General features: G+C 45.6%; 1 protein-coding gene across 2 annotated transcripts; it reads right to left on the bottom strand.

Moving 5' to 3' along the window:
* Positions 1–1,462: 1,462 nt before the first annotated feature.
* On the bottom strand, positions 1,463–14,256 carry SF3A1 (splicing factor 3a subunit 1). Of its 2 annotated transcripts, XM_015878396.3 has the most exons (16): positions 14,126–14,256; positions 12,210–12,322; positions 10,728–10,932; positions 9,636–9,893; positions 9,137–9,211; positions 8,602–8,752; positions 7,959–8,152; positions 7,195–7,312; positions 6,893–7,078; positions 6,414–6,535; positions 6,010–6,252; positions 5,094–5,304; positions 4,157–4,311; positions 3,398–3,499; positions 3,109–3,180; positions 1,463–2,217 (listed from the first exon to the last, which is right to left on the bottom strand). In XM_015878396.3, exons 1-16 carry the CDS (start codon positions 14,189–14,191, stop codon positions 2,116–2,118), a joined length of 2,373 nt encoding a protein of 790 aa, XP_015733882.1. In that variant the 5' UTR covers positions 14,192–14,256; the 3' UTR covers positions 1,463–2,115. The 2 variants fall into 2 exon arrangements, 1 of the variants encoding a protein (XP_015733882.1); XR_014931972.1 differs by lacking the exon at positions 5,094–5,304.
* Positions 14,257–14,294: the final 38 nt, after the last annotated feature.

Here is a 14,294-nt window from a genome sequence, read left to right as displayed (position 1 = left end):
TGTGGCACGCTGTGCTGCAGGTCCTTCCCCCCGAAGTGGCGGTCTGTGATAGCAGTTGTTTTGTAGGCAAAGATACACACGGACAGTCTGCTACAACGTTTATCTGCGCTATGTAGATTGGCTGCCTGCTGGCAGGGCTCCACGTGAGCTATTTCCAGCTCTCCAGCAGCACTGAAGCCTGCGGCGGGTTTTCCTGCCTGAGCACAGCCCTGCCAGGCTCATAAACGGGGCTTGGCACTGCTGGAGGCTGGGAATGTCATCAGCACACAGCACAGCCATCGAGGAAAGCACCGCACGGGAGGAGCAGGTTCTTGCACAACGGCAAAGAGAGAAGAGCTGGGTGACCTTAAATGCAATCCCGTGATGCTCAGGTCCTGCACAGGATGCAGAAATGAGACTTCTCCATTTCACAGCTTTCTTTGCAGTTTCTATCAGCTCTGGGAAACGCCACTCGCTGGCTGGCTGTGTGCACGCTGCTTTCAGTAAACCTCCCCCTGCACTGCAATGACTCCAAGCTGCATCACCCTGTTTCCTTTTCTCTTAAGGACCTTACCCAACTGTTGTCAAGCTTTGAAGTGCAAAAGGAAAGTACTTACAGCATGCCTTCCTGCAGGCCAGGAGCACATCCAGCAGTGGTAATTCAGCATCCTGCAGCGCTGGAGAGGAGCAGGCTGTGTTAGTGTGGACACAGGGCAGCTGTCAGCTGGGAGCAGAACCACAACCACCTGTGCTGGGCTCAGGCCAGGCAGCTCTGACAGCATTGTGCTTCCTCAGCTGCCTGGATGCAGGGTGCAGTGTTGTCTCTTCCCTCCTGCTTCGTCTCTTTCTCTCTCCCCTATGCACAGTTAGGTAAACAGGATGTTCCTGTAATGCCTGAGCACCGCCAATAGAGAACAACCCTCCCATCCCCTCCATCTCCACCCCATGAATAAAACCCAACAAACAACCCATAGCTTTGGGTTGTCCCAAAAGAGCAGAGGGTGCCCAAATCACAGCGCTGCTGGGGCAGCAACAGACAACCAGCCTTCCTTGACCTGCACAGCTTAATGCCACCTCGCTGTTTGTGCTACGTGCATATCGAAGTGCAGCACAGATCTGATCTATTTTCTGGACCTATAGGCTCCCCAGGACCAAGAGATGTTAACTGCAGGACAGGGAGGATAAGACCATTTCCAAGAGGGTTCTCACTGATGAGGCTTAGGCTCAAAACCTTCTCTCTACACCCATACATGGACACAGACATTAGCACACACAGCTGTGTTATGCTCAGGAATAACTGTGGCAGTAAGGAAATTAACTAAATCCTTTCCTTGCAGCCTATTGTATGAAATACAAGCATTTCCCAGAGCAAACACTTTGATTATGAAAGCCAGCATTTCTCCATAACATATTTAAGACCAGAGTGAACGAAATCCATCCAAAGAGCCTAAATCCCAAAGAATGAGAGCTGCCACAAACAGGATCCTGCACTGAGATGCACGTTTATTAAAACAAATCACAGGCTGTACAGAACGAGAATGAAGCTGCTTAGCATGCAGCCCCAGATCTCCTTTATCACAACTGACAGCCACGCACACTCATACTGAGAGGATAAAACTCCAAGTCAAGGTCAGTGCAAGAGGCTCCTAGATATGAGACAGAAAGAACAAAGGGCTTAGTAAGTGTATCAAGAAGTAAATTTTCAATTAGGGGGAAAAAAAAAGAGGTTAAGTGAAGCAGCAAATACTGTAGTCAGACAGATGATGTTCTTGGTCAGAAAATCCCTCGAATAAAGATGGATCTAGACTAAGCTGGGCATGACCTCAATGTTGCTTCATTAGGAAATTCACTGTAGAGACAGCAAACCTGGACACCATCATTCTAGCTAAGCAAAGATCACTGACAGACTGCTGCAGCTACACACTAGCTCACTACATGTACACAGCTTTCAGGGCTCTACCAGCTTCCCCCTCTTATCAGCCACCCAGGTATGGGTTCATTGTCTCCCTTTCTAATCTAGAGCTGGTAGGCAGTCGACAGCTTGTCACAGCGGCCCCTAAAAGGCTGGAGGATTTGAATGGCTGGGGTTACACAAGTGGCAAAGCAGCCCTGTTACATCTCTGGATTCCAGAGCTCCTATTTCTTTCTGCCTCCTCTTTCTTTGAGTGCCAGGTGAATCAGAGAGCCACTTGTCATGTTGTAATAAGCCAGGGAGTTTGAATCCTTGATGAAGATGCCCTGTGGGGAAGACAAAAATAAAGGCAGTCAGGGTACAAACCTTCATGGTCCACTCCCACAAAGCCACACATAGACAAAGCCTTCCTGACACTGCTCTCAAAACAAGGTGATGACAAAAGTGCTTTAGGCTTTGAAAAAGCCTGGAGAGACCCCAGTGTCTCAAAATTGGCACTGGAAGAGGTGGGTATGCTGAGAATTACAGAAGAGCATAAACAGATGATATACAATTGCTGTCTACAAACAGACAGACAGAATCAGTCACGAATGAAGCTACTCAGGTCCCCTCCTCCCCTTTTTCGTTCTTTACAAAATTAGTTAAGCTTTACTTCTTGCTAAGGGTTAACATTATCTGCCCATAGCCTGATTCCAAAGGAGGTAAGAGCTCAAAGTTCACTGCTTAGGCAGCAGGTTGAGCTGTGCACATGCATGACTGAAAACAAGTTACTAATAAGGAGCAGTGCTTTTCTAAAAGCTCCAGACTCGAGAAGTTTCCTTCCTCCACTGCTTCAGAGTTCCCAGGGTTTCAATGTACTCTTGCTCACCTCTTGAGCTCACCACAGAATGACAAAGGTAAGCTGCTGCATTTCAAAACAAAAAGAACCTCCAACCAAGAAGTCCTTCCACAAAACAGGCTGAATTTCAGAGCATACCATCAAGCCTTGAGGCCTCATCCTCAACAGTGACAAAGTGAAGATGCACTGATGCCACTATTAGAAGCATGTCCTGCATCAACAATGCACAGCGATGTAACCAAGTGTGCTGCACAGGCGAAAACATCCATTCCCTCTGCTCTTTTCTGTGTCTTAGTGGTATAACACTTTCTTGAAGAAAGTCCATTTTATTGTGAAAAAGCACTGAAATACAAGCAACGTTGAAGGGCTTGTTACCCACCTCATACTGCAGCTTCTGTTTCCCAGCTGGCATCCCTGTGGCCTCGTGGATCTTAACCTTTATAACGGACACCTAGGAAGAAACAAAAGCCTTGTTCAGACTTTTTCCCCCTATACAGGTGGCCAACATGAAGACCTCCACCACACAACCCTGCCTGGCAAGAAGCCACGGCGTGGCAAAAATGCAGAATTTTACAGCTCCTGTAATGCAGGTCAACCCCTGTTCTCAATGTGGAAACACTCCGTAAGAACACAGCAAGGGGTAAAGACCGGGTTAATAAGCTACATACCTGGTCTGACAGCGGTAGGGTGAACACCAGCACTTGGCCATTCAGCTTCCATTCGGTCTTGTCCTGCATGTTGGGGACCTGGACTTTGACTGTGACTGGGCCCTACGGGAAACAAAGATAAGGTCTTTCACAGGCAAGGAGTCTCAGGACTGCGATAAGAGCAGCAGACAAAGTATTTACAGACCTTCCCAATATTAATCACATATCTTGAAAGTCAGAGTATTTTGCAGTGAACACGGTGGTACTAAAGAGATGGCTTCATAATGCAAACAAATGCACAGGAGAACAGTGCTCCCTTCTTAAAGGGCTTAAGACCCAACCCAACATGATGCTGTTACTCAGAAAGGAATTCAGTCTAACATTTCATTCATGTTACGGAAGATATTACATTGCCATACTACCATGTTGACATTGATATATTAAATCTCCTTGCACCTCCAGCTTAACAGTCTTCTACTTAAAAGCTTATCAGCATTATCTCTTCTTTACATTACTATAACCCTACTTCTCACTGCTGTTAATTACAGAACAGCACCATCTGTGTGCAGCACTACATCGCTCCTTGTAGTAAAATATAGGGCAGTTCAGGTATGACAGTAGGAAGGAGCCATCTCAGCAAGTCACTTTCTTTTGAAATACATCAGCTCCCCTCTGTGTTCTCAATGGACTTTACAACCCCTCTGAGCACAGGAGGCTGAACAGCTCAGCAGGGCCAGGACTCCACTTCTCAACAAGCAGAGAGTTCACTCGCACACATACCTTGTTCCTGCGCAGAAACTCCTCCTCTGGAATCAAGCTGTCCTCGCTCTTCAGTTTCTTTGAAACTGGCTCATCCTCCATAGGTGGTGGTGGGTGAACAGGAGGCATTGGCGCTGGGGAAGGAACTGGAGCCACGGGAGGTGCTGGAACAAATGCTGGAATGGGATGAGGGAAAGCACAACACACAGTCATCCACTGAGCATACAGCAGATACTCCCTTACACGAACTCTTTTAGCAGACTAACAAAGACTGAAAATAAATGTTGCCATTCATGCAAGAAGTTAATATAGCCTGCAGTACCATGCGAACTTCAAACATAAGATCTTCCACAAGGGGAGAGAGTCCAGGAAAAAAAACAACAAGCAGAATGGGAGCTTCCTGCAGATCTTGCAGAAAAGAAAACGCTCTGAATTTAGCAGCCAGCACCTCAATTTAAATAAAAAGGAAAAGGGAAAAAAAAAACCAAGACAGAAGTGTTTTTATGTTGTGCTTAACTTAAAACCACCACAATGCTATGCAGCCACTACAAAGAACAGAGCCAGAGCCAGATAACAGCTTTTCCTCTGGCAGCAGTAACTTCCCTAACAAACTGTAACACTCAGTGAGGTGTTGGCAGATCCACTTTACTCTGGTTCCTCTTGGAAAGCTGCAGGGATTTGTAGTGTTCACCCAATCAGACTCCCAGGGACACCAAGATAAAGCATCCCACCAACAAGACTGAACTCCCACACTCGAGCAGATGACAATCCCAGAAGTCATGCTATAAGGTAAGTCACACTAAACATTAAAAAAAAACCTTAAAAGATTATATTTATGGTTTGCAGTGCCAATTATACACCACTATTACAGACACAAAGGGAAAAAGGAATCAAGCCTCAAGCCCACGCCAGACAGGAATCAACTGACAATTAACTGGAAAGAGCTGAAGTCACTGACCCGTTGGTACTATCATGGGAGGTGGGCGAGGGCTCATGATGGGAGGAGCAGACGGCGGCATGGGGACAACATTGATCCGTGGGGTGTGGATTATTGGTGGCATGGGGGTGGCTATGACAGACCCTGGAGGCAAACGGACCACGGAGGTCATCGGGGGACGAGGCATGACAGGAACAGCAGAAACAACAGCAGCACGAACAGGAGGAGGCATCTGCAGAGAGAAGGTCATTTTATCTTAGCAATTGCACGCAGGAATGAGCATCCCAGTGCTGCCCACAGTTCTGATTAAATTAAAATCACCAGGGCAACACAGTGAGGATTTCTACCAGGCAAAGGCCTGCTGGGAGCCTTAACAAGCCCACCGTATGGCCAGCCTGAGCCTCCTGCAAACAGGCACAGAACCTCATTAACACATCAAGCAATTCTTCCTCCTCTCAGCTGCAGGGACTGTGAGACATGCAGCGATCTTAGAGAAAGAGTTGCAGCAAAGCCCTTACTCCAGGAGAACACGGGCAGTGAGTCATCAGTGAACATTTCTTATCTGCCACTTCTTAGTTTTTCTGCCTCATCTCTTTATTTTTTTTAAATGTTTTAAAAAAGAAAAGGTCCCAATCCATTCATTTGTTAGCCATACTTCCCTCTCCCAAGGCATCACCACCCAGGCTCTTCCCCTGTGCAACCCATTGAGTCTTCTTGATACAGCTAAGGATTAATAACTCCACCTAGACCTTATTTTCAGTTTTTAACTGCAAGTTTAATAAGGATCCTACGAAGGCTTAAGAGCAGTTTGGAATACTAACTTCTCCCAACATCTGTTTCTAGCCAGTACACTGCTGTAACTGTGGAGCTTTGTCAGGACTTCCTTCCAATTATCCATGCCCACAGCTGCTTTACTTATGGAAGCCCCAGCACTTACTGTGGGTGGACGAGGCACAGAAGTGATAGGCTGAGCACTCGGAGGAGGATTCGATGCCGATGAAGGAGGGGGTGGCTGGGGCATTTCATTGGGTTTGCTGGGACCAATCTTCTCCTTGCTGTCATCTTCTGGCACCAGTCCCTTGGCCTTATGGATAGCTTCAATTTGCTCTTGAAGAGTAATATTGGCTTGAGCAGCCTGTTGTGTGCGGGCCATGCTGCCTGAGTGGCCATCCCAGGTCACCTGTCAGGATAAAAAAAACATCAGAGCAATCCCAGCCTGGGCAGACTATAATGAGAACTACAGAGAGATCAGCACAACAGTTTTACAACAGTAGTAAGGTCTAAAAGAATCCTGAGCATTCGTAATACTACAAGAACCTATTAAAGCAGTTTCCACTCTACCTTTTCCTCTGGTTTCTGAATTTCCTCTTCACCAATCTTCTTACCAATGGCAGTTTCTTCCACACCAAAGATATCGGTACGGCGCTCTGCCAGCTGCTTCAAGCTGCTTTCAATATCCAAACCTGCAAGCAAGAAGAAATTCTTCCTCTAAGTGATAAAAAGAGACTTGATCCTTGACTATATGATCTTTAAAACTATTTGCTACCTAATGGCCTAGAGCTCCTCTTTTCAGAAAGGGACTGCAACTGACGACTGGCCAGCAGCAGCTAATGCTCTGCTCTTATCTTTGCAGAAAGGCTTTGATGTACTAGCAACAAAAGTATCAGGATAATCAGAACACTAAGGACATAAGACAGAAAGCTACATTTAAAACAGTCCCTATCAGCAGGAACTCGGGGGAGAGGAGACACACTAAAATGTTCACAGAAGGAATTTAGGATGGGGAACTCGCAAGCCTTGTCAATGATGCACAAGCTGACCTGGGGCATAGACCTCGTCGTCACTCTGTTTTTCACGGATAGACCGATCGCGCTGCTCCAGCCACCGAGGATCCAGCAGACCAATTCGCATGTGCTCTTGCATTTTACTGGCAGGGATTTTCTCCCCAGTGATGGGGGAAACAAGATACTCATCTGGAGCTGGGGCAGGCGGTAACGGTTTTGAAGCTGGAAAAACAAAACCACACTGTTAAAAGCACACCACCAGAAAATGCAGCCTAGAAACAAACGCCTTTGTGATCATTCGTTAAGAAATACAGCTGATCTTTGCCAGCTTGATTTACCTTTGGGATCGTAATCTTTCCGCACAATGACCTGATCTGGTGTGGGAGGAAGAGGTGGTGGCATTGGAGTTTCTGGAGGAGGAGGAACTTTCTGACTTTCATCTTCATCATCTGAACCCTGATTTAAAGAAAGAAAATCATAACCATGCTCCAGTAGTCAAAAAGCCCCATAAAAGACTTGAGAGCACCATAAAAAATCCTATGCAAAACCACAAGGACTGATTATGCAGCTTCAGAGTAACTGAGCTATTTCGCCTCTTGACACCTCTACTACAGTGGTTCCTTTGGTAATCACAAACTCAAAAATTAAGCAGACCCAAAAAAGGAAGTAAGTAAGCCTCAGCTTCCACATTACCACAGCATGGCAAGCCAGGGCTTACAGTTAGTCTCAATGATCTTGTTTCTTGCTAACAGAAAAACTGATTATATGCAGTGGTTAAAAGGAAGAGTCTGAAATGAGACATCTTTTCAACATTCCAGACCCTAGTGTGTAAGAAAATTTAGAAGACTGGATGACAGAAATAACCTCACATCAATTCACCGGGTGACTGAATTCCCAGATTTCTCTTGTAAATTGTATTGCCACAGAGAATATTAAATACACCATATTCCAGTATTTCAGCAGAAACAGGTCATTTTTAAACTCAATCGGAAGGAAATCTCAATTCCCTCAATATACTGAGCAACGTATTATAATGAAGACGTAATAAACCCCACACAAATCTCACAGGGCAAGAATAATGCCAATTCTGTTGGCTACCTACCTCATCCATATCCTGCACTTGCGTGTCTTGATCCAGCTGGGTTGGAGGCTCATCTGTTTTCTCTTGTTTTTCATCTTCTTCATCTGACTCCACCTCCATCTCTACCTCTTCACTTTCCCCAAACTTCTCATAGCGCTCCTGGATGAGGATTCGAGCTCCCAGCTCTTCTGGAGTGGTGGGAGGTGGGAAATTCCCTACAGTGCAAAAAACACAGCTTTTGTTTCTTGGTCCCATTTGATTGCATAATGGGAAGACAGAAGCACCAATTTCTTGAGAAACAGTTTTTGGTTTCGTTTTGTTGTTGGTTTTTTTTTTTTTTAGCCATTTTAGAGGCATATAGTCACTCTGTTTTAAACTCTGTCCAGACTAACACTATAACAACAGCTGGAGATGAAGACATTTATAGGTGAAAGCACCACCAGAATATGGGACAAGTTTTGCTGTCCCGCTTCAAGATGGAAAAGCAGACACTGCCACAGAATACTACTTGATTCCAGAAGAAACTCAGCCCTATCCCATCATTAGGAAGCTATCCTTTCCATTTTGAAGGCTACACAGCTGTAAAATCCCATGTCTTCCTAAAACCAATGCTCTGCTCAGAGGAAGTACAGTTCCAAGAGGTTACAATGCCTGTCTTCAGTACCTTGCTCGTTGGGCTGAAAGTCCACTGTTTCCACAACCACAAAATCATGCCAATCAATCTGAGCATAAGCAACACGCTCCTTCTCCTTCTCTTCCTCTTCCTTCTTTCTCTCTCGCTCCTGGAACTTTGCCCACTCCACTCTGTAATACACCTGTACAAGCAGATTCAGAGCTAGCACCAAACGTCACACCAAAAATACACAATAATAAGCTCTACGGTGTCTAAAATTTATCCTAAAAACCCCTTCAAGGTATTCATACAAGCACCGCTTTGGAGGCCAGGGTAGGGCAAACAGATACTATAACACAGAAGCCATAGGTTTGCCCATTGAAAGGGTACTGTGCCAGCCTCATAAATTGGCTTTCTGAAGCTGGAACTGCGGAGCTCGAGTCAAGACCAAGCCAGATATGACACATTAGGCCCTGCTGAAGGTTCACAGCAAGGAATTCATAGACAACAAATTAGATGTATGCAGAGACAGAATTCAACACATAACTGAAATGCTTCAGCAATTTTGAGTTATTCATATAAATACCTGATCTAAGACTTCTTTGGGATTTTCAGCCTCCTTCTTGAGCTTGATGAGTAAGCCTTTCGGTGGGATCAAGATCTGAAACACATTTTAAAGGACAGCTGGTGACTACTTGTTGCCAAAATCTCCTTAACTGCAATTATTCTCTTTCCACACTGATAACAATAGTAAAGACCCCTGGGGCTGTATTCCATTTCTCCTGTCTTGCCACTCATTGCGCTTGCAGTTAAACTACTCACTCCTGTCCTTTCTATCTACAATCAGTACTTTAAAAAGATGCCACTTTTAAAATGTATTTATATTGCTTTAGTGTTTGATATTCTGAAGTAACAGAGCATTCAGTGCTGCATATTGCCAGCAAGTTGCAAGAGACCCACCCTTTTTAAAGGGCACCCTTAAGGATGGACTCCTAGGCCTGCATGTATTTCTAGCCCAGCTGTTTTTTAGGGCATCAAGAGTGCTGCTGAGGAAATCAACTTGACAGTTGCAACGCCACAAGTACCTTTGTGTACTGTTCAACCAGCTTTGTGAAGTAGTTAAAGAGACTGTGCTGCGGGCGAAGGAAGTCAAACTGGTAGTTCCTCTGTTCCTTCTGCATCAGCTGAGTCAGGAACTGCCTCCCATTCCGAGCCACGAACTGCGCTGTCAGCTTCACCACATCCAAATCAAAGGCAGAAATTGAGGGAGGATCTGCGATGAACTCAAACTCTGGAGGCGGCTCTTTTGGAACAACCGTCTCCTGGATCACCTGGGCCTGAACCTACAGAGCAGAACAGAGACTGCTCAGTGAATGCAAGCAAGAAATTGGTACTGAATAGTCAAGAGAGCTCATCTTCCCTTCAACTGTGGAAGGAAAACAACGTTAGTATAGATACTCTGACAATTGTAAGGATTGGAAGAAAAGCAGTAATGCTGAGTTTAGCCCTGTAGTTGGGCCTACTTTAAAACAAACACTGTTCCCAGAGCTAATGACACTGCAAGCTATCAGGACTTCACTACAATCCTCCAGTGATTATCAGTCCTTCAGTCAATATCACACAGCATAAGGTCAAGCAAAGCATGTAGAAGACTCAGACAGTACCCTTTTTCCACTTAGTATCTATGAAGAAAACTAAGCAAGATAAGCAATATTTTGTACATATTTTCACAAGGAGATGATCCTTCTGGCAGGAAAAAAGAAGAAAACAAAACAGAAGTGTATCTCTAAGACAGTGCATGCAACGTGCCCAAACTGAACCCCAAAGGATATTTAAGGATTGTGTATGGCAGTCCTAAATTCATACACTCCACATGAACACTAAGCCTTAAGTACCAAACAAGTCAATGAATAACTAAGTATAATTAAAATGCACCAAATAATACAATTTATTGATCTTCTACACAATGTTTTAGTTACCAGCAACCAGGGGATGCACACCTGTATCAGAAGAAAGTCCCAGATGCTAAATTTCATGCCTGTGAGTTGTCCTCTATTGCAACTATTTATCAATTAACTCCTTCCCTCACACTGTCTTTCTGCTTTCATCATTCTGCCTAGCATCACAATGTGAGAAACAATGAGTGAGAAGCAATCAAAGTGCAAAGGAACACTTACCTTCTGTGGAAGCTGCTGCTGAGCAGTTTGCTGCTGTTGCATGACCTTGGGAATAGCAGCTGAGGGCTCCTGTGCTTTGCCCTCCTTGAACTCACTGACTTTGTGTCGGTAGTATGCATGGTAGGGATCATTGGGGTTCAAGAAATTGAATTTAGGATTATTTATTTCATTCTGACGAATTCGAGCTTCAAATTCTGGACCATTTCTGCAGGGTGGAAAAATAAGTTTAGATAATGGGTATCAACTTAAGCATAAACATCCGTTTCTTTCACAGCAAGCTGTGTCCATGCATTCACCCCTCAGGATAAGTTCCTGTCCTGTGTGGAAGAAGTTTACCTCTCCCTGCCTCCATGTAACTCACACCCAACATAGCAGTCAGTCACACACACAGCAGTTATGTGTACATATCCTAATTTAGCCTTTAGCATTTCACAGCAAATATTTCTCAGGACAGTTAAAAACTTCCCATTCCACTTGGCTATATTCAAATCGAGCATCAGTGTATGGATTACATGATTTAATAGAAGATATTTATGAGTTTCTTAATAGACCACCAAGTTTTTAAGACTAGTTTCATTTCAAGAAAGTTCACCTAAGGAAAAGGTAGGTATTCCTGTCTGGATGCCCTGCAGAATTCACATAGCTAGCTGAGGTATTTACCTCCTGTGCTATTTGTATTCTGCCAGGAAGACCAAGATCCAGTCCCTAGATACCCCACATAGCATTAAGACAGACAGAAATACTTCAGCATTTTAAGATGGCCTGGCTAACACCAGCAGTTTATGTTTTCATGTTGGTAACAGGAGGAAAAAGCCCAAATGAATAAAGATGTATTAAACTTCCAGGCTTCTCCCCTAACTGTGACATCTATACTTGTGATAATCAACCTGCTGCACTAAACTAGGATAAATATGCCATGCACATCATGGGCAGTTCACCTACCCCAGACCTCTCCCTGGGAACATGCACTTCTATCCCCTTGGCTATAGAAGGGAAGAGACAGCTGAGTCAGAGTGCCCCAGGTGCTGGCACACTTCATGAAGTTGTAGGTGAACAGGGATGGGACTGAGCCTCAGGGTCCAACAAGGAACCTAGTGTACCCTAAAGGAGAGGTAATTGCCCACACAATGTAAAGTAGAGTAAAAATAAATGAATGACTCCTGTTGGCTTAGTCATTCAATAAGTGCTAGTAACAAACAAGGCTTCCTTTCCACCTGCAATTTTGTTTGCCCTCCAGGTCATTTTAAAAAGAATTTATTTACTACCACAGCTTTTCTAGCAAAGCACATATTAAATCTCCAAGGAGACAATTGCTGCCTCTATTCTACAATCTCACTGATAAAAATTCAATCCTTAGAAACCTCCAGGGAACGCTGTGGGACTGTGATTTGTTTCAGCTTCTGGAGACACACAGACAGTAGCACTGGAAGGTGAGAGGCAGAAAATTCCCATGAAAGACAAGACAACACCACTGCTGTTTACCTGGCTACGAAGCTGGCAGTCTTGTCAACAATATTCCTGACCTCGGGAGGAGGATAAATAATTCCCACCACAGGTTTGGCTGGTGCTGCTTCCTCTTTTGGCTCCTCTTCTGGCTGCAAGAAAAACATTTTTCTTACAGTCTTATGTATTGCTACCTCCTAAGTAGCAAAAACATTCCTGAACCACCATCTCTGGAAGACACATTTCACTCTGCAGTATTTGCCACTAGTCAAGATAGTAAATTCAAACAGCCTAAATCTAACATGGTAACAAGCAAAGGAGCTACAAATGATCTCGAATATCACATCATACATCAGCATCAGAGTGTGCAAACACAGCCTGGTAGTGTCCAAACTTTGATTGTGTTTATTTTTAGTGAGTTGAGTTGTAAAATTCACTTCCCTTTCTCTTTCAGTTTCTGTACCTTGAGTAACAGTCCTATGGTACCTTAAAAAGCTGTTCTGAAATACCATGCTGAAGGAGTGCTCTGGAAGAATTAAGCATTTCAAACAGCAACTCCTGCAGCAGACAGAACTGCCTGTTCTCCTCAGACCATGACATTTTCGTGGCACGAAGATATAGTTTAACAATCTGAACCTGTAGTCCTGCAAAGCAGCAGCACTCAGCAGCTTCCCAGGCGAGGAGATGGTGTTTGTCAGCCTGCCAAGGGCACCTGCTGCGGGGGCTGCTGCGAGTGAGACAAGCAGGAAGGCCATCCCATGGGAACCAAACAACTCTTCCCAGTGTTTCTGCTCTTTCAGCCTCAACCCAGTGGAAGTTTATAGATGTTGAGCCAAGATGTAGCAAAGCATGCCTATAACACCACACCCAGGAAGAATTCAGTATTGCTGGACAGCTCTGGAAGTTACAAGCATTGCAGGTTGGATATTCATAGATATTTCTTTTCGGAAGGAGCAGTGCTGCACTGGCACAGGCTGCCCACGAAGTGCTGGAGTCACTGACCATGGAAGCTTTCAAGAAACATGTGGATGTGGCACAGAGGGAAGTGGTCAGTGGGTATAGAGGGGATGGGGTGACAGCTGGACTACATGATCTTAGAGCTCTCTTCTAAACTTAATGATTCTATGATTCCTAACGGTCTGCAGGGCTACCAGAAATGGGAATCTAAACGATCAAGCCAACAGTAAATAACACATAGCATCCCATCCTACTAGGGCTTTAAAGCTTTTTTTAGAGCTGAGAAGAGCTCAGCTGAGTGTTTTCCTCCCTGTGGTTGTGGGAGGACCTGCACCACAGCCCCAGCAATCACCCCAAGGGCAGCTCTGCCTCCCAGCACAGCCAGCTGCAGTTCTCTGTAGGATGCTGACGGTGCCTCCCTTCCCTCACAGCACAGATACAGGGGACATCTTGATGGTAACTAAAAGCCTGCCAGACAAAACAAAAACACCCAAAACATTGGAGATTTGGAAATAGTTGTTCTCCACAAAGCGGTGATGCAGTGCCAAAGGCTGCACAGAGAGCAAAGGGGGGGGTCAGCATCCCTGGAGGTGCCCCAGGATGATGGAGCTGTGGCACTAAGGGACGTGGGCAGTGTGCACGGTGGAGGCCGGCTGGGGTCGGACATGGGGATCTTTGCGGCTTTTCCCAACCTTAAAGATCTATAAAAGACGTTAAAAGAAAGACACAACAACCCCTTGGAGCATTCACCCCCACTTCCTCCAAGCAGCAGATGGAAGGGCGGTGTAACACCACCATTAAGCGCTGCTTTTAAACGACCACAACGCTGCGCTCCCTCGTTAACTCCACCATAACAACGCGACGGTACATTCACATGGGGCCGCACCCCGTCACAGGCATTAAACCCCGGGGTGGCCGGTCACCCAGCCCCGTATCGGCCATGCAGCCCTCGCTAAATCCCGCCCACAGGCCCGAAGCCTCCATGCCGCGGTTCCTACCGGTTTGCTCTCTGCAGGCGGCGCTGGCTGCGCCGGAGGCCCGGCCTGCACAGGCCCAGCCGGCATGGCGATACAACAGACCGCTCAGACAAGGCCGCAAAGAAGGCGCCGAGACGCTGACAAAATGGCGGACAGGCACCTCGAACTGCGCATGCGCGCCGGAAGTGAC

Source organism: Coturnix japonica, chromosome 9, assembly GCF_054131305.1.
Source record: "Coturnix japonica strain WE chromosome 9, WE-NBRP24, whole genome shotgun sequence".
NCBI lineage: Eukaryota > Metazoa > Chordata > Aves > Galliformes > Phasianidae > Coturnix > Coturnix japonica.
The sequence above is the reverse complement of the archived record's forward strand: the minus strand, read 5'-3'. Positions and strand labels throughout refer to the sequence as shown.

Coding starts and splice junctions, on each gene's coding strand:
- SF3A1 (XM_015878396.3), bottom strand. CDS start 14,191: ATGCCGGCTGGGCCTGTGCAGGCCGGGCCTCCGGCGCAGCCAGCGCCG. Junction 10,933..12,209: donor ACTGCCAGCTTCGTAGCCAG/GTAAACAGCAGT, acceptor TCCACCCTGCAG/AAATGGTCCAGAATTTGAAG. Junction 4,312..5,093: donor TCCCATGATAGTACCAACGG/GTCAGTGACTTC, acceptor ATCCCATTCCAG/CATTTGTTCCAGCACCTCCC.